Genomic DNA, 17,491 nt, shown 5'->3' with positions numbered 1-17,491 from the left:
TCTGCTCGGAACTCCGCTTGTAGTGATCTCCACCGAGTCGGTTGCGCCGCGTGTGCTCGCCGCGTGCGACGGCGGCGTGGCGTGGCGATCGCTGGCGCGCGTGGGCCCCACACGCCGGCCGTGCCTATCCAAATCCGAGAGCGGCCTGAGCCGTCCGATCATCCTCCTCCTCGAGCGCACGGATCTCAAAGAGTGGATGACAACCTTGTTGGGCCGAGCCCAAGAATCTTTTCAGTTTGACTTGGGCCCTCTCGAACCTCGCACTACTTCGATGCTTGGCACAATTCGGCAGAGCCCAATTTCATGTTTGTTCGTGCTCATGACTTCAAATATATGCTTCTGAATTTTCAAAGAGAAAACTTGTGAGATCCTGCAGAGAACTGAAAGTGCAGGTAGCGCCTTACATTCTCTTTTCCTAGTCCAACAGTTGAAGCAGTCGAGGCCTCGAGGGCTTCACATAATTCTGCAGCCTACCTATTAGAGCAAGTTTAATAGTATAGCCCACTACCAGCTATAATTCATCTATAGTAAATCTAATAACCAATTCATATAATAGTTGCTTACTATACTATTAATATATGGTCCCACCTGTCATATACACATTGCGTCTCGAAGTCCGTGCTGCAGCTAGCTACAAATCTGTAGCCCGCTGCTCTTCTCTCTCATCTTTTATCTCATTAAAATATGTTTACAGCTAGCTAATAGTCTACTATTGTACCTGCTCTTACAATGCAGCATTTTTCATCTCTTTAGTTTTGGTAAATTTTCACCGAATTTCATGTTTTCTCATGTCATTATGTCATATGTATACTTGTGATTTTTCAAAAAATAAAACTTGTGAGAGTGATAGATATGCAGCTTATATGCACAATACAGTAATTGTACGCCAATGACCACATTCATCGGCTGATGGAGATGGAACACTACAGAGAACTGAAAGTGCAGGAAGCCCTTACAGTCTTCTTCTCCTGTAGTCCAACAGTCCAAGCACTCGAAGAACAGCTCTATCACAATTCACAAGCCCTGTGCATCCATATCCATGCATCATGCATGGATACACGATTTGCTTCTCTCATATACTACTAGTCAACTGCAACTAGATCAAGCTGGAAGCAACTTTCTGCAAGACTGTGTATAACCCTTGACCTGTTCCCATGTTTCCTGTCTGAATCCGACTGTGCTCAAGACAGCAACATTGCAATCCTGTATCTTCATTTTTCTCTGTTGGATACTGAAAGTATGAAACTTGATGACAAGTGTAACAACAGTAGACAGCAACAGTGCAATCCTGTATCTTCAAAAACAATTTCTTGGATACTGAAACTTGATGAGAAGTGTAATAGCAATAGACAGCAACAGTGTAATCCTGTATCTTTCAAAAAAAAATCTTGGATACTGAATGTCTGAAACTTGATGACAAGTAATAACAATGCAGGAAGTTGAATCTTGAATCTTCAGATAGTGTCACAGTGCTTCCTAATTTGGAAAGTTCTAGGTTGACAGACCTCTACATATATATGGATCACTCTGGGTTCATTCATTCATTCACTCATTCATAATGGATCAATCTGCTGGATTCATGGCTGAGGGCCAACAACTTTTATGTGCACTTGAAGTGAAGCCTGCAATTTGCAGGTAGGGTGGCAATTTTAAGTCCTGAATAGCACCTGATCTGGAATTGCAGTTCATGTCTTATGTAGCCTGAAGAACACACATGATGTCGACGTGGAGTACTGGAAAACACGAGTACTGGTCGTTTTGGTAAAGGACAAGTGAACAATCACATCTTGCAATCAATGATAATGTATATTATCATATCTCTACCTGCTGAGAATCTGAAAAACTTCAGAGTTTAAAACCTTCAGCACTTCTACTATTTGCATACATGTAACTAGGGGCAACTTTTGTCTGTTCTCCCTTGGATCTTTGGTGACATAGTAGTATTGTTCTCTAGCCTCTAGCTCTACCATCCACCAACCAAATGCCAACTAAGATGCAGCATGTAATAATCTGGCAAACCAAACATCCTTCTGTAAATTCCTGGTCTTCACCTATAGACATTGACTATGAAATTCAGGTGTCTTTTGCTAAGCTGTAAACCTAACTGAACTCACCAAACATGTGTTGATATATACTATAGTAGTGCCTGAAGTTTGTACTTTTGTTCCTACATGTGTAAACTTTCATGTATCGTACAATAAGCTAATCACCTAAATTAAGTTGTAAGCAGGGCACTTTCATTCTAGGATTGATATAGTAATAGTACTGAACATGTGGTGGTGTACTTGGTTCTACACTGTGGCTTTCCTGTAGTCAATGGATCGATGATTAGCTGGAAGAAAAGCACAAATGAGTGCTTGCTAACTCTGCTCTCTTGGCACTCTCTTCTCACATACCTTTTCTCTCTATTGGCCATGTGACTTGACAGAATATTTTTGCAGTGCATGTGCCTTGCTTCCAATCCACAACATGATATCGATCAGCAGCAGTTAGGGCCAATATCCAACTCGTGAGCTGTGGCATTTTTCCTTTTGGGAACTTGGAGCGAATAACCAGCATGATAGAACCTGCATGAAGCAGCTAGTCGATGAGAATAGGACTAGGTGCCTGCCTGTATTTTCAGCAAAGTGAGTGAGAAAAGCATTGCAACACATGCAGATTCGGCTGAATGATCAGCATAGAAAGTAGTAGCTGTGGTTCGGCTGAACATCCGTCTAGCACCTCTTCCTTCTCTTAATCCTTTTAGTATGTTTCAATTTGCGTTTTGAGGAGGTTGTGGTGACCATCGTTTCTGCTCTTGTTTGTAATCCCTCCGTGTATTCCTCCACTTTATCCTCTAGAGGGCTTGTGCACTTACGCAGCTAAAACCTGCCCTGTGTAAGACGTTTAGTTTGTAGTAATATTTTTTTTAGGGAATACGTAAAAGGATTGCGCATTTTTATATTAAGAGGAATAAAATTTATACAAACGGCAAACACAGAAGTGAGAGAGGGGGAAGAAAAGGGAAAAAGAAAAACAATGACTTAAGCCTATTCTCACTATTACAGTGTGATGACTGAACGACTAAACACGCTAATTAGGGAGCGCTGGCGACAGGAGATGGGCAAGACACCAAAGGGTGGCCTCTTGCGCCATAGCTGTGACAACCTTAGGCCAGGACCTGGAACGGTTGTTGAACACACGATTGTTTCTTTCCTTACAAATAGACCAAGCGCTAAGAGTCACAATCGTATCGAACCAACGACGACGCTCTCTCGGAACTTTGAGCCAGCAAGAACAGCGCCACTCATGGAAGAAATCAACACCAGAGGTAAAGTAATATATTTAGGTGAGCATTTCATCCGCGATGACCATTCTAGAAAAAGCATAGAAAGTAGAGCAAAGCACAACTGCACAAGAGATAACTTGTTCATCTCCTAGCTTGGTTGACTGAATGAAATGTGCAAGGAAGTGGAAAGCATTCCATTCGATGCCAAGGGAAGTATATCAAACTGTTTTTCTAATAATGGAAGCTTTTATTGAACTCAAAATTCTGAGAACACTTCCAATCTATGCACAACAGTGCACACAGACAAATGAAACTGTTTGCACCGATCAGATCATGATTAATTCTTTCGTAGCATCTAGTGTGCATAGTGGTTGATCATGAGTGATAATGAGAACAACAAGATCAAGCTTTCACTTATGCTAACTGGAACAGGGCCTAGTGTTTAACACCTAAGCAAAATTATGGCGATTGATGCATCCAATGATGAAAGCGGTTAGCAGGCCAGGTGGATCAAGGCGACTAGTTAACAGTGTCCAAATCGAACCCAGACATGCAATATGTTACGGAAAGTGTAAGGTGAGATCGCTTAAAATGCAGGCAAATTGTACAGGTTGATCGATCGAGCTCACCCGGGCCCTGCAGCATGTACTGAAGACGAGAACCAGATAGCCCATTTTCGATCGGTAACCAAATCACCAAGAAGTTAAATTTAAGGAGCCAAATTCCTCTCCATGACCATCATTGACGCTCTCTCTAGTCGTTGATCAAAATCATGCTGCACTGTCACGGGAGCAGACATGTTTTTTTTTAATCGCGAGGACAATGGATTGAGTTTTGTGAGATTGCATTGTTAAGTGCTGGAAATTAAAAATTAGATTGACTTTGTATGCATAATGTATTAATTTAAGGACAGACAGATACAGCTGATACACTCTGTTGCAATTAACTGATCAACTGTTAGTAGTTAGGACATGGGTGCAGCCTAATTCTGATTTCTGAACTACTAGTACAAGTACATGCATTTGGATTGGGTTTCTTTCTGCCTGAACTCTGAAGCCAAAATGTTGATCGTTACGTGCCCGCCATACGTATGCCCTGCGAGGGCTGGATAGCCGCAGCTTTTCAAAATCTTCAGCCCCTTTTAAATAGTCCAAAATTTCATCAAGAATACGAGAAAGTATAGATTGAACTAAAAAAACTAACATTCAGAAGATGGGAAATTATTTTTCAGATTTAACTAACTAGCTAATCACCATTGCCAACTGCTTTTTAAAACCTCGAGCGTGACTTTTGTCAGAACTCTAAGATCTATTCCATTTATTCTCATAAAAAAACAAACCAAAAAAAGTGAACGTTTGATCGGTACATATCTTCTGAAGTGTAAGTGGTAACTCATAAACCCACATATAAATTAAAAATAAGCGAATAAATAATTTATTTCGATCTATAAATAAGTTTCGTGGGTTAACCATTTATAACCTTGCATGCCCCGTCGGGCCGCGAATCATTGGACGACGTAGCGCCGCCGCTGGCGGGGCGCCGATGAATGCGGCCCGGCTCGACGTACGTACTATCACCACCGGCCACCGGCGCGGGCCCGAACGACTCGACGGCGGCCCGGCTGCTTTCGCCGATCGCCATCATGATCCTACACGACTCTGCATCATCACTGCATGCATGCGTTGCGTTGCATGGGCCATTATGTCGTCGCGATGCTGATGATGCTGATGCCGATCGATCGATCGAACGATCTCTCCAAACTATTTTCTCCGTTGATCCGTTCGCGATATCCGGAGAAATAATTTGGCCATCCATGGCACGCATCATACTCGAACGTGTCGTCACAAAAGGCGATGACGTGCACCGGCCATCCATCCATCCACCTCCTCACTCTGTCCACACGCATCAGCAAAAACACGGCCACGTGGACCAATCCAATACCTAAACTGCCACGTGGCAACAGTATGAGAAAAAAACATTTTGTACTTTCCTAGTTGGCTCTGTGTTTAGTTGGATCCAAAGTTTAGATTTTGGTTAAAATTGGAGATGATGTGACTAAAAAGTTATGTGTATGACTGGTTGATGTGATATAAAATGATTGAAGTTTGGATCTAAACATAGCATTTATTTCCTTAAGAGGTGGATAGAAAATTAGATTAGATCAAAATCGGCAACGTAGTAGAACGTACGTGTGCATGCTTCACTGGATCGGCAACGGATGGCCGGCACGGCTGGTAGTGAGATGGCGTGCAGGGTTCAGCGTTATTCCGAGATTTTCCAGGCCTGTGATTTGATTTGATTGGGACATTATGGTTGTGTTTGTTGAAAATCAGTGAGTTTATATACACACCACCAGAAAATCAAGTGACATGTCACTCCCATGTGGCCATGCGGCGCGTTCTGATCCGTGAGAGATCAGAACAGTTCGATCGGAATGGAAGAATCATCGATGGTTTGTGATTGGAATAATCATCGGTTAATTGCACAGCAACATCCGGCGGGTGAGATCGTGATTGATCCTCTCCTGCTGGGTCGGCACAGAACTTTCGGCTCCATCGTTTCACTTATATGACATATTTACAAACGAAAAATAATTTGTGAATAAAATTTTATATACGTATTGTTAGTAACCTAAAAGAAAAGTCTAAAAAAATAAACTTCGATGAAAAAAATCCTAAAATCAACTTCAAATCTAAGGTTGAAAATTCAAATTTTGGCTGATAAGTATAAGCATAAGCGAAAAGATGAGGCCGTGCGTCTAAATTAATTTCGTGATAAAAACGGCAGCAATATACAGTCACCAATGAATATTCACCCAATTATACACGGATGTTTAAGAATAGTGAATTCTTTACCATGTAGAAAATTGTATTATACTCCTCAAGAAATAAAAAAAATTATCCCTTGCTATGTAAAAAATAAGAAACCGGCAGCCAAATAGTTATACAATTTAAGGAGCTATACAACTTTTGAAAAAAAAAAACTTCAAAATCATTCAAATATAACTATGGTATCATGGGAAAAATATCCATTGAAAACTTGTATACTCACTATAAGTGAATCAACTTATTAGTGATTAAAAATAATTTATAGGTAAAACTTTATATAAATGGTTTTAGTGACTTAAAACAAATAAAAAAAATAAACTACAATAAAAAAACCTAAAATTAACCCCAAAATTGTGTTTTAAAATTTTACTTATGCTTATAAGTTGAAGGCTAAAGTGCAAACGATAGGCTTAAACGATGGGCTTAATAGTGTAAATATACTGTAATAACTTATACATATATAACTTACACATAACTAACAAAACATGTTTACGAACAGGAGGTCATGGGTTCTTTCTCCTGCTAATTTCTATCAACGGAAATTTCGCAAATCTATTTAAAAGTAGCATACAGTACCCTTTACTATGTGAAGAAATTATTTTACTCCATGCAAAAATTTATATAAAAAATTGGATAGGAGTATGAACCGGAGGCGATCTGCCAACGCAGCACGCATAAAACCGACCGCCGCAGAAGCGCGTTCTATCCATGATCATCAGTAGCCGCTGCACGGCAGGTCGGCTTTTATAAAAGACGACGTCGTCTCGTCCTCCTCCATCGCCGTGCCGGACACAGCCAAAAAGCGGCCTCCGCTTAGCTAGCCGCAGCTGAAAATCTCCTCCTCCATTTCGAAGCAGAGCAGAGCAGCCGCCGAGTGTTTGATTGCTGCAGTGTGTCTCGGCAAAGCGCGACGGCGACAATGGCAGCTCGTGTCGTGGTCTAGGAGGAGGGAGCAGGAGCAGGAGCTGCGTGCGTTTCTTGGTTTCTTCTTGTGCGTCGCCTCGCGCATTGGGGACGACGTGAGGTGATCGGGCGAGGAGGAAGGAGGAATGGCGCGCGGGAAGGTGGTGTTGATGGTCGTGGTTTGTCTCGCCGTGGCGGCGGCGGCGGCGTCGGCGGCGAGCGGTGGGGGGCACAGTCGCGGACGCCCGGGCAAGTCGGCGAGGCTGCAGCTGGTCCCGGCTGCCCCGGGCGCGTCGATGGCCGAGCGGGCGAGGGATGACAGGCGGCGGCACGAGTACATCTCCGCCAGGCTCGCGGCGTCGCGGCGGCGGCGGCGAGCGGAGGAGACCTCGTCGGTGTCGTCGGCCGGGGCGGTGGCGGCGTCGGCGTTCGCTATGCCGCTGTCGTCGGGGGCGTACACCGGCACGGGGCAGTACTTCGTGCGGTTCCGCGTGGGCACCCCGGCGCAGCCGTTCGTCCTCATCGCCGACACCGGCAGCGACCTCACCTGGGTCAAGTGCCGCGGCGCCGCCTCTCCCAGTCACGCCACCGCCACCGCCTCGCCAGCGGCGGCGCCGTCTCCGGCGGTGGCGCCGCCACGGGTGTTCCGTCCCGGCGACTCCAAGACGTGGTCGCCCATCCCGTGCTCGTCGGAGACGTGCAAGTCGACCATCCCCTTCTCCCTCGCCAACTGCTCCAGCTCCACCGCCGCCTGCTCCTACGACTACCGGTCAGTATCCTCTCCTCTCCTCGCCATTGCCATTGCCATTGCCATGATTCCATCTCCATTGACGCGCGCGTAGATCTCATCTCACAATGCAGTGATCCTCGTGCTCGTGGCTCGTGCGTGCGTGTGCAGCGCAGCCGTAGTAAGTGCCGGGTTGTTGGGTGGGTCGGGATCTCGCTTGCGCGCCATAAATTTCGCGGGTTTTTTCCTTCGTCTCCATCTGCTGCTGCGCTGATCGAAACCCCATTAACTGCGCGCAGCTGAAGCAAGCAGGAGTAGTCCTAGTTCTACAGTAGCACGACAGCTCGTACGGAGCGTGGTACTCTGCAATCTGCAGTAATTTTCGCGTGACTTTTTTTATGGTCTTCTTGGTCGGAGCTGAGCCCGATTTTAATGTCACACATTTACTGAGCTCATCTGCTGGCCGCGCACGACGCCGCGCCGCGGCGTGGCGTGGCGTGGCGAGAGCGCGCGCGCGCCGCGCCGGGCACGTCGCCGCACGATCGGCTACGGCTGGTCGCGCGTTCGCGTTCGCGAGCGCCGATGCGCTGTCGCTTCTCGTCCCCGGAAGCGCAAGTGGGGCGAGTTGGCGCGCGACACCGCGCACCGAACAGTGGGCAGTGGGCGGCCGGGGGCGCGCGCCATGTGCGCGCCGTACGCAGCGCCTCGGGCTCTGCACGCGTCGCGGAGAACGGAGCAGGAAATATTCAGAGAAATGCTGCAACTGTAAACGCGGCTGATTGACTGAAGCCCGTATTGAATTGCCAACCTTTGCAGTTTGCTCTGACCGTCGTGAACGACCTATATATCACTGTCGTATAATAGTGTAACGGTTACCTTAAACCCAAAGTTAGCCGGTGTACTAAACCAGGCACGTTAGCAGTTAATTCAACCTGTCTGACTGACCATATCCAAATTGTGGCCATGTTCTGTATGATCTCTGTATATCCAACTGAGTTTTTTTTAATAGTTTGCAGCTGTTTTACACTAACTGCAGTGGCTGTACTAGCTAGTACTCCTAGAATAACCCAACTCCAAATATGAAAACGGCAAAGCTACTGCTCAGGAGTCAGGAGTACTACCGTTCTGCTCTCCTTTGCTGGATGCTTATCTTGAATTTTTAAGGTTAAAAGGCATAATAAATAACTAATTATACCGACTTCATGATGTTGATACTGCCAGTCAGATTCATTCACCTTACTGTTCTTTGTCGACGACAGACTGGTCATCACTTGGCCGGCGTAGACGATGTGAATGAGCTGCCGAGATAACGCTGCAATCTCGGCTAGTCTTTTCCCTGTGCTTTACAGTTCATGAAAAGATATGTCTTACCTGTTCCATGATTCTGATACAGATCATGTAGAAGATGAGTAACTTACAAGCCGGTTCTTTGTAGAAAAGCCAGGTCCCAAAGTCATATCACGATCAGTTCTAATCTAGTAGTAACCAAGTGTACATTTTGGGCTAAAAATATTATTACTCATTAGTTCTAAAGTTTGGCAGTTTTTTTTTTTGTGTGTGTAATTTAGCGCACGAATCTTAGCATGTGCATGGATCTTAACTAACGGTGGCTAACGCGTTGGTGGTGGGCAGTTACAACGACAACTCGGCGGCGCGCGGCGTGGTGGGCACCGACTCGGCGACGGTGGCGCTCTCCGGCGGGCGCGGCGGCGGCGGCGGCGGCGACCGGAAGGCGAAGCTGCAGGGGGTGGTGCTGGGGTGCACCACGGCGCACGCCGGCCAGGGGTTCGAGGCGTCCGACGGCGTGCTCAGCCTCGGCTACAGCAACATCTCGTTCGCGTCGCGCGCCGCGTCGCGGTTCGGCGGCCGCTTCTCCTACTGCCTCGTCGACCACCTCGCCCCGCGCAACGCCACCAGCTACCTCACCTTCGGCGCCGGCCCGGACGCGGCGTCGTCGTCGGCGCCGGCGCCGGGCTCGCGGACGCCGCTGCTGCTCGACGCCCGCGTCCGCCCCTTCTACGCCGTGGCGGTCGACTCTGTCTCCGTCGACGGCGTGGCGCTCGACATCCCAGCCGAGGTGTGGGACGTCGGCAGCAACGGCGGCACCATCATCGACTCCGGCACGAGCCTGACGGTGCTCGCCACGCCGGCGTACAAGGCGGTGGTGGCGGCGCTGAGCGAGCAGCTCGCCGGGCTGCCGCGCGTGGCCATGGACCCGTTCGACTACTGCTACAACTGGACGGCCCGCGGCGACGGCGGCGGCGACCTCGCCGTGCCGAAGCTGGCGGTGCAGTTCGCCGGGTCGGCGAGGCTGGAGCCGCCGGCGAAGAGCTACGTGATCGACGCGGCGCCCGGCGTGAAGTGCATCGGGGTGCAGGAGGGGGCGTGGCCGGGGGTGTCCGTGATCGGCAACATCCTGCAGCAGGAGCACCTCTGGGAGTTCGACCTCAACAATCGGTGGCTCAGGTTCAGGCAGACGAGCTGCACCCAATGAACAGTCTATTGATGCAGATATTATTCAATTATTGTAATTGGTGATTTTGCGATCGTATTAATTAAAAAGTGTTAATGCAACGGGTTCTCAAAGAAACAAAAAAAAAGAGGAGGGGGGGGGGGGGGGCAGGAATGTGCGTACAGCGAATGGAAATGTTTTGCAAGCAGAAATGACGAATGGCATTTTAGGGGATGCATGTAAATGATTTAGAGAACTTCACAACGTTTCATATAAACATCAGAAAAGCAAGTTAGGGTATTAGAGAACTTCACAACGTTTATGAACATCAAGGCAAAGTATTCAGAAGCAAAATGATGAGCGGCTATCAGGCATTTGTTCACAGAACTAAGAATCAGGATGGCAAATCTTGGAAATGCTCGCATTTGTTCAGAGAATTAAGAATCTGGATCGCAAATCAAGTGCTCGCATTTGATAAAATTAGCTTGGGAAATCAAGTACACAATGCGGACAGATATTCCATCTACAAATAGATAGATAACATTCTAGATTTCTCTTTTTAGCTAAATATGCAAAATGGCAACTTCACCAGTCTTGATAGAACTCCAAGAACACTTTCTCAAACAGATCCTGATCAGGCTTCTGTCTGCTCCCTCAGGCGACGGATTGTGCTTCTGACCGTGACCGCACTGGCAGTGCTGGAAGAGCGTAATAACAAAGTTAGGAAACATAATAGTGGACGGTGCACCTTACAAAACACCACACTTACTTCATGGTGTAGGCACCACCAGCCTTGACCTTGCCACAGTCCTTGCATCCCCAGATTCCAACTGCTTTCCTCTTCACAGCAAACTGTGAATCAGGAATAGCAGTAGACATGGTTAGCAAGAAGCGATTATACAGAAACAATGCAGATAAAATAGAAAACAAAGGTAATACAGAACAACACACTGATTAAGAGGGAAAACATTGTAGATAGTGAGCATATTGCATAATCAGAGGCTGTTATTTACTGTTTGATTATCTAGATAGTTGAAATGAATTGCAAAGAGGAATACTTAACCTAACCTAAAAAACTAATAACTAAATATTAAGCAAGTGATGTAGAGTAGCATGGTCAGCACTACGCAAATTTGAAGGTATGGTGCTATTCAAGTTCCCTCTAACCAGAGGTCATGCAAGAAACAAACCACAGCAGAACAAAACCAGATATGATTATTTTGAATATTGTGCTGCTTTTAGGATAGTCATATGACAACAAGCATGACACATCATAATACAGTCAAGCAAACCCAAAGACACTTAAAGCATCTTGCTGACAAGTAATCATTAATATCCTTGGAAGAATTACCTTGCCACAGAACTCGCAGAAGTACTTGGAGTGCTGGGAAACCTCCATCTTCTTGATCTGCTTACGCAAACTGGCACCATACCTGGTACCTGTATAACATTGATATTACAAGGGCATATGTTAACATGAGTGATCAGACATTCATGATGCTATGAACTAACAGTGTGCACAGTTACAATGTCATTACCATATTTGCCAACGATTCCTGCCTTCTTGGTGCGCTTCGTCTGCACAAACATCACAAACAAGACTTAAACAGAGCACAAGCATAGTTAATGGTACAGTCCACTTTTACGTATGGTGATGATTGCAGACAACCCCACTCTGTACTAAAAATACTTGGAAAGTATAACTTGTATATACTTAAAACACATGACATTTCCACAGTAGAGCAGAAAGAACTTGTGCTAATAAGAAACCCCACTCTACTATAAGTATTATCCAAAACAGTATATTAACTGATCATGCAGTACCAATGGAAACATCGGCACATGGCAGTTGGCCTCAAAGGAAGCTTAACAAGCTAAAGTGTTTAATGGTGCATAATTTGAGGTAATGATCATGCACTTTATTAATCAACCCACTCCAACTAATAATTTGGAAGGCAGAAATTGTCACTTTAACAACAGGAAGACGGCAACACCAGTTCATCAGGTAATAATACAGCGGGGGATCTCACAGTGATAGAATTCGTATCAAGAACTACAAGGGCGAAATACAACGGAAGCATCACGCAAGTGTTTGTACCACGAAATCGTTAGGTGATCTTGTGTTGGCCACGAAAAAGCGTCAACAGCAAGATCTCACACGACTCCCAACGAGGACATTCTACCGGCACAAACCAAAACCTCCTAAAATCAAACAGGAACAGCAAATTCCTCCTAAAATCTAACCGGAACGACATATTCCCATTGCGCTGAACAAAGCTACAACTAAACCGAAAAGGGTCAGGATGATTCAATCAGCACAGCGAGACAACGAGTTGATACGAAGGGGAAATCCGAGTGCACGCGAAGGATTGGAGAGGACGTAGGTACGGGGAGAGGAGATCGTACCATCTAGTCGCCGAAGAGTTGGAGTACGAGGCAGGCGGCGGCGGCGGCAGTGAGAGAGGCGGCGGCGGCGGCTGCGAGCGAACTCGAGAGGGTGGCGGCGTGGTGGAGCTTTATATAGGTGAGTTTTAGGGTTTCGGGGTCACGTTGCTGCTGGCGAAGTGACACGTTGGGCTTTCGCTATGAATTCCATAAGCGGAGGTGGGCCTTCCGGCCTGGTAGGGCCTTCCACAGTTGGGCCCTTTTAGTTTCTCATCGGCCTAGTATTACAAGGACTTGTTTGGATTGTCCAAAATACCGGCCCATCCAGGTCTGTAGGCCTAGTCCCACATAGGTGGACTGGGTCTAGATTGAGGCCCACACAAACAAGGCCTAGATTAAGCCGAATGCTATTGGACGAAAATCTTCCCACTATTGGAGTTCTGTATATGTTAGTTTTCTTTTGTTTGATTGTGAAATGCCCTCAGGTGATTTTTCCTGAAATTTTAGTACGAATTTGGTTTGTTTAATAACTAGAAAAAAGCCGGTGCGTTGCAACGGGTAAAAACTATTTTAATATTATTATTGTTATATGGTTTAGTTAAGATGAAATTCATAGTGAGAATTCGGGTCTGTTCACTTTGATGCCATTTTCAATCTTACCAAGTTTTGGTAAAGTTATCAAAAAAATGGCTACATTTAGTTTGTTGCCAAATTTTGGTAATTATATAAGAAATCCTGCCAAAATTTTGGCAAGTTACCAAAATTTTGGCAACTATGCTAAAATTTTGGATTGCCAAAATTTGGTAAAGTTTTTTTTTTTTTTTGCATCAAAGTGAACAGGCCCTTCGCTTGGATGACTCCTATATTTTCAAAAGTGAACGAAATTGAAAACTGACTCAAATCCGGATATGTATTTCCAAAAGCGAATTAACATAAAAACCGACTTATACATGGATGAGGTACCAAAGTACCGGCAAAAACATCTTTAATTTTTATTTTTAAAAAATACTAGGAATGACTTAAATTGTAAAACGGAGGAAGTAATATGGGACTATGAGTAAAATTTTTAATCGGAACGGATTCGTCTAATCCCCACCTATCCAGACTCACACTTGTAATTGCGCCTTGCATACGTGTGCGTGCGGTGTGTTCTGCTGTTGTTATCTCGAAAAAAAATATATAGCGATTGAAAAGGAAATACTTTTATCACCAAATCGGAGAAGAACAGTAACACTTGCTTGCAGGTCCACAGCAATAGTCAACCTAGTGCTTACTTGATGTTAACTGCAATTATTAGGCTCCAATCACACTCACTTTATTCTCTCCCTAATCACACAGAAAAACACACACAGCACGCGCTATCTCTTGCTGTCAGACGCCGAATGGATGAAGAACACACATCTATCATCCCAATTAGATGTAGGCAGATCGGTCGAGCAGCTAGCCGGTTAATTCTTCCAGAAAGTACTGCCGGCTAGCTATCTACTCTATCTATCCTGAATTTCCTGATGGATTATCTATCTGCAGTTCTGCATGCGTACATAGGTAGCTAGCTAGTGAATGGTTAATGGCCAACCTTAAGATGGATGGCATTTCTGCTGCATGAATGATGGCGCCAATCATACTACATTTCGTCGATAATTATCCTTGAGCTATGTGCACTTATGATTTTCTATCATATATATTAATTAATCTAGCTTAGCACTTCAATTTGACCATATCAGCTAAGATCGGTTTTAGATTTCTCTACATACTTTGAGTTACATCAACCTTAGTCCTATCTATAACCCTAAAACCTAACCTAAAATTGATCAAGAATAACAATATTATCGAAGTTTCAACCAATTTTACCTGATATATTTATTTTAGCGTACCTTTTAACTTGCTACGTATTGTGTCTGCCACTTATATGAGATAATTGATCTTTTCAAATATATAAGTATGATTCAATCTCAGGCCAGATCATCATGTTGGGGATTGGGCCTTATTTGGCATATTTGACTTGGTCAACACTTTTATATAAAACACTTTTATATAAGTTTGTATTAAAATAATAGCCAATACATTATCTTTATGCTCTAAATATTGAATCATCGACTAGTTTTCATAATATTGATTTATTAACTTACATGATTAATTTTACAGTCGATGGAACATACTCAGGGCTTTGTTTTGTTCAATTCATCATAAAGATCCTAACGCACTTTGTTTTGTTCAATTCATCGTAAATATTCTAACGCGTTTATCTAATTTCATTTATTGTTAGGACCTACACTAGAGTAAAGCAAATCTTCAAAGACCACCGTGTTTTGCATCAACAATCAGTCAGATTCAACAAAATATCATCGCCGCTCATTTAGATTTAAGTGTAAACACTAGGGAATCCCTGATTATAGGGCGTACATTTCTCTTCGGAAATACTCCAGCATTATAGGGAGTACTACAGCAATGGCACCAGCATTTGTGCTGTGTCATGACTAAGCAATCAGCAGAAAAATCAGGTACCGGCACTCTGTCCGTCTAAATGACCACCTTCTCGATTGGACACCAGATATCTGAACCACTGAATCCATCTGCCTATCATTTTCAAATATACTCAACGAGCAGTGCCAACCAAATTTAGATATACAGATACGATATCAAACGGCTGAGATCACGATACAAATGCTAAACCTCTGTAGCTTCAAATCCGCTAAAAAGCCTTCAAATAATTGTCATCATGATACAGCAAATAGTCCGAAATAAAAAGAAAAGCTAAAACTCCTCAAAACCGCTTAAATTTCTGACTGGTTAACCAAGTGACTAGCTGATATAAAACCCTCCACGGTGACAACTATCAGTTTCGCAGCATAGGCAAGAAACCTGTTTCAGTTAAAAAGTGAAATTATTGTTAGTTTTCAAACTTTTGACTTGTTATGCAATAGGGAGATAGGCAAAAAAACAATGATATCAAAATATATTTTAACCATGCAAAGTGCATTATGCTCTGAAGACAGTATCAACATCAACATAAAGTCACAAAAACATGAAGAAATCCCATACTGTAGGTTTCTTTAATACCACAATACCCCCCCAAAAAAAAATGGTCCCTGTTCCACTAGGAATGAGCTGAAACTTGACTGTCTAGTCAACCAGGACACAACTTGACTGTCAGCTAATAGATAGTAATTGGCGTTTTCATCTTCCAATGCTAAGCTCGCAATTCCTACATGTATGTATACATCATCGGGCAAAAAACCCAGACCTTTCCACAAACAACTGGAAGCCTGAAACCATCCCAGGGATCCCAGTAAATTCCTCCTGCCACCCCAATTCTGTTAAGTTAGGATGGGGCCATGATCCCGACCTGGATTGGGACTCCTAAACAATGACAAAGTATGAAAGGAACCTAGATCAACTAAACGGCAAAGCATATAGTGTAACACATTAGTTTATAACCCTCGAGTTCGCTATATGTCACTCTACCCACATGAACGCTTGTGAACAGTAAAACACTGACAATATTAGATTGATACATGTAGAGGTCATTGGAGGCAAGGTTGTGACAAACAGGTTGATGAGAGGCCCATCAACCAAAGCACAGCCTCGCACTATGAGACCGCTGAATTTTATCAGCACCCCGCAGAGAACCTGCAGGTATTTCGAAGCTAGCAGAAGAGCTTCCCCCATTGGCATGGAGCCCTTACACACAAACATAACGATCACTCACACCAGAACCTAACAATGCACCATTCCATCTAATTAGGCAACAACTGTTACGAATACTGAATTCATGGACGATTGCATAAGATTCTGACTGACCCCACGAGCTAGATGATTCAATGAACAGTATACAACATGACGGGAAGCAATAGGCAATAATGCATCACTGTAAAAGATTAAAACCAGTGAAACTAAGTACCTTGGATGCTTTTAGATGCTGCTGGGGTACATGAAGACGCGGACCTTCTTGCCCTGCACCACCATATCGACCCAACAAAAACATCAGAAATGGCCAAAACTACAATCAGGAGCGGAATGGACTGGATCAAATGATGGCGCAGACGACGGTGAGAGCGAGATTCACCATGGAGGTGGGCGGGAGGTTGGACCGGAACTTGGCGCGGACGACACCGGAGTTGCCGTGCGGGCGGGTGACCTTGCCCCAGATGCAGCGGATGGTGGAGTCGTTGCTCTTCGTCTTGGCCTTGTAGACGTAGGCGATGCGCTTCCCGGCGTACCACCCAACCTCCTCCTTGGTGTTCACCCCCTCGATCTGCAGCAGCGACGTGTTCTCGTACTGGTTCGACTTCGACCTGCGCGAGCAAATCAACGCCAAACCAAGATCAACACCACTCCACCGCGGCGATGACGGAGAAGGCGGAGACGCCACGCAGGGGGAGAGCGAGCTGTCACCTCTTGTAGCCGAGGATGGTGCCGCGGACGTACAGCCTCACGCGCTGGCCTTGCCGTCCCTTCATCGCCGCTGAAGAGGAGGAGTACGGAGCAAGCGGCGGCGACGGCGGCGGCAGAGAGTAGGGAGGCGGCGGCGGCGGCGGCGAGTGAAATCGAGCGCGTGGCGGCGTGGTGGAGCATTATATAGGTGAGGCTTAGGGTTTCGGGGTCTCGTTGCTGCTAACGGAGTGACACGTTGGGCTTCGCTATGAATTCCACACGCGGAGTGGGCTTTCCGGCCTGGTAGGGGTGCTAGTGTTATTAGTCCACATTTGGGCCTTTTTTAGTTTCTCTTCGGCCCAACTTTAGAAGGACTTATTTGGATAGTCCAAAATCCCGGCCCATCCAGGTCTATAGACCTAGCCCCACGTACGTGGACTGGGTCTAGATTGATGCCCACCCAAACAAGGCCTATATTGGGCCGAATGCTAAGTTAGTTTCCATTTTTGTTGCGAAATGCCTCAGGTGAATTTTTTTTATTTTTTTAGAGAAGG

At 45.2% G+C, this 17,491-nt stretch overlaps 3 protein-coding genes across 4 annotated transcripts; 1 reads left to right on the top strand and 2 right to left on the bottom strand.

The window, feature by feature from the left end:
• Window positions 1-6,800: 6,800 nt before the first annotated feature.
• Window positions 6,801-10,300, top strand: LOC4339574 (aspartic proteinase NANA, chloroplast). Its single transcript, XM_015785031.3, has 2 exons — window positions 6,801-7,768; window positions 9,359-10,300. The coding sequence occupies exons 1-2, from the start codon at window positions 7,146-7,148 to the stop codon at window positions 10,218-10,220; spliced, it is 1,485 nt and encodes a 494-aa protein (XP_015640517.1). The 5' UTR covers window positions 6,801-7,145; the 3' UTR covers window positions 10,221-10,300.
• A 302-nt stretch (window positions 10,301-10,602) lies between these two features.
• On the bottom strand, window positions 10,603-12,670 carry LOC4339573 (60S ribosomal protein L37a-1-like). Of its 2 annotated transcripts, NM_001402626.1 has the most exons (5): window positions 12,585-12,670; window positions 11,717-11,756; window positions 11,530-11,618; window positions 10,948-11,030; window positions 10,603-10,876 (listed from the first exon to the last, which is right to left on the bottom strand). In NM_001402626.1, the coding sequence occupies exons 1-5, from the start codon at window positions 12,585-12,587 to the stop codon at window positions 10,813-10,815; spliced, it is 279 nt and encodes a 92-aa protein (NP_001389555.1). In that variant the 5' UTR covers window positions 12,588-12,670; the 3' UTR covers window positions 10,603-10,812. The 2 variants fall into 2 exon arrangements, with proteins under 2 accessions (NP_001389555.1, NP_001389556.1); NM_001402627.1 differs by lacking the exon at window positions 12,585-12,670 and having other exon boundaries at window positions 11,717-11,783.
• Window positions 12,671-15,119: 2,449 nt separating this feature from the next.
• On the bottom strand, window positions 15,120-17,147 carry LOC4339572 (large ribosomal subunit protein eL33z). Its single transcript, XM_015781895.3, has 4 exons — window positions 16,959-17,147; window positions 16,630-16,858; window positions 16,465-16,517; window positions 15,120-15,425 (listed from the first exon to the last, which is right to left on the bottom strand). Exons 1-3 carry the CDS (start codon window positions 17,021-17,023, stop codon window positions 16,476-16,478), a joined length of 336 nt encoding a protein of 111 aa, XP_015637381.1. The 5' UTR covers window positions 17,024-17,147; the 3' UTR covers window positions 15,120-15,425; window positions 16,465-16,475.
• Between the last annotated feature and the right edge of the window lie 344 nt (window positions 17,148-17,491).

The sequence above is a fragment of the Oryza sativa genome, chromosome 5 (assembly GCF_034140825.1).
Source record: "Oryza sativa Japonica Group chromosome 5, ASM3414082v1".
In the NCBI taxonomy this organism is placed as follows: Eukaryota; Viridiplantae; Streptophyta; class Magnoliopsida; order Poales; family Poaceae; genus Oryza; species Oryza sativa.
The sequence above is the reverse complement of the archived record's forward strand: the minus strand, read 5'-3'. Positions and strand labels throughout refer to the sequence as shown.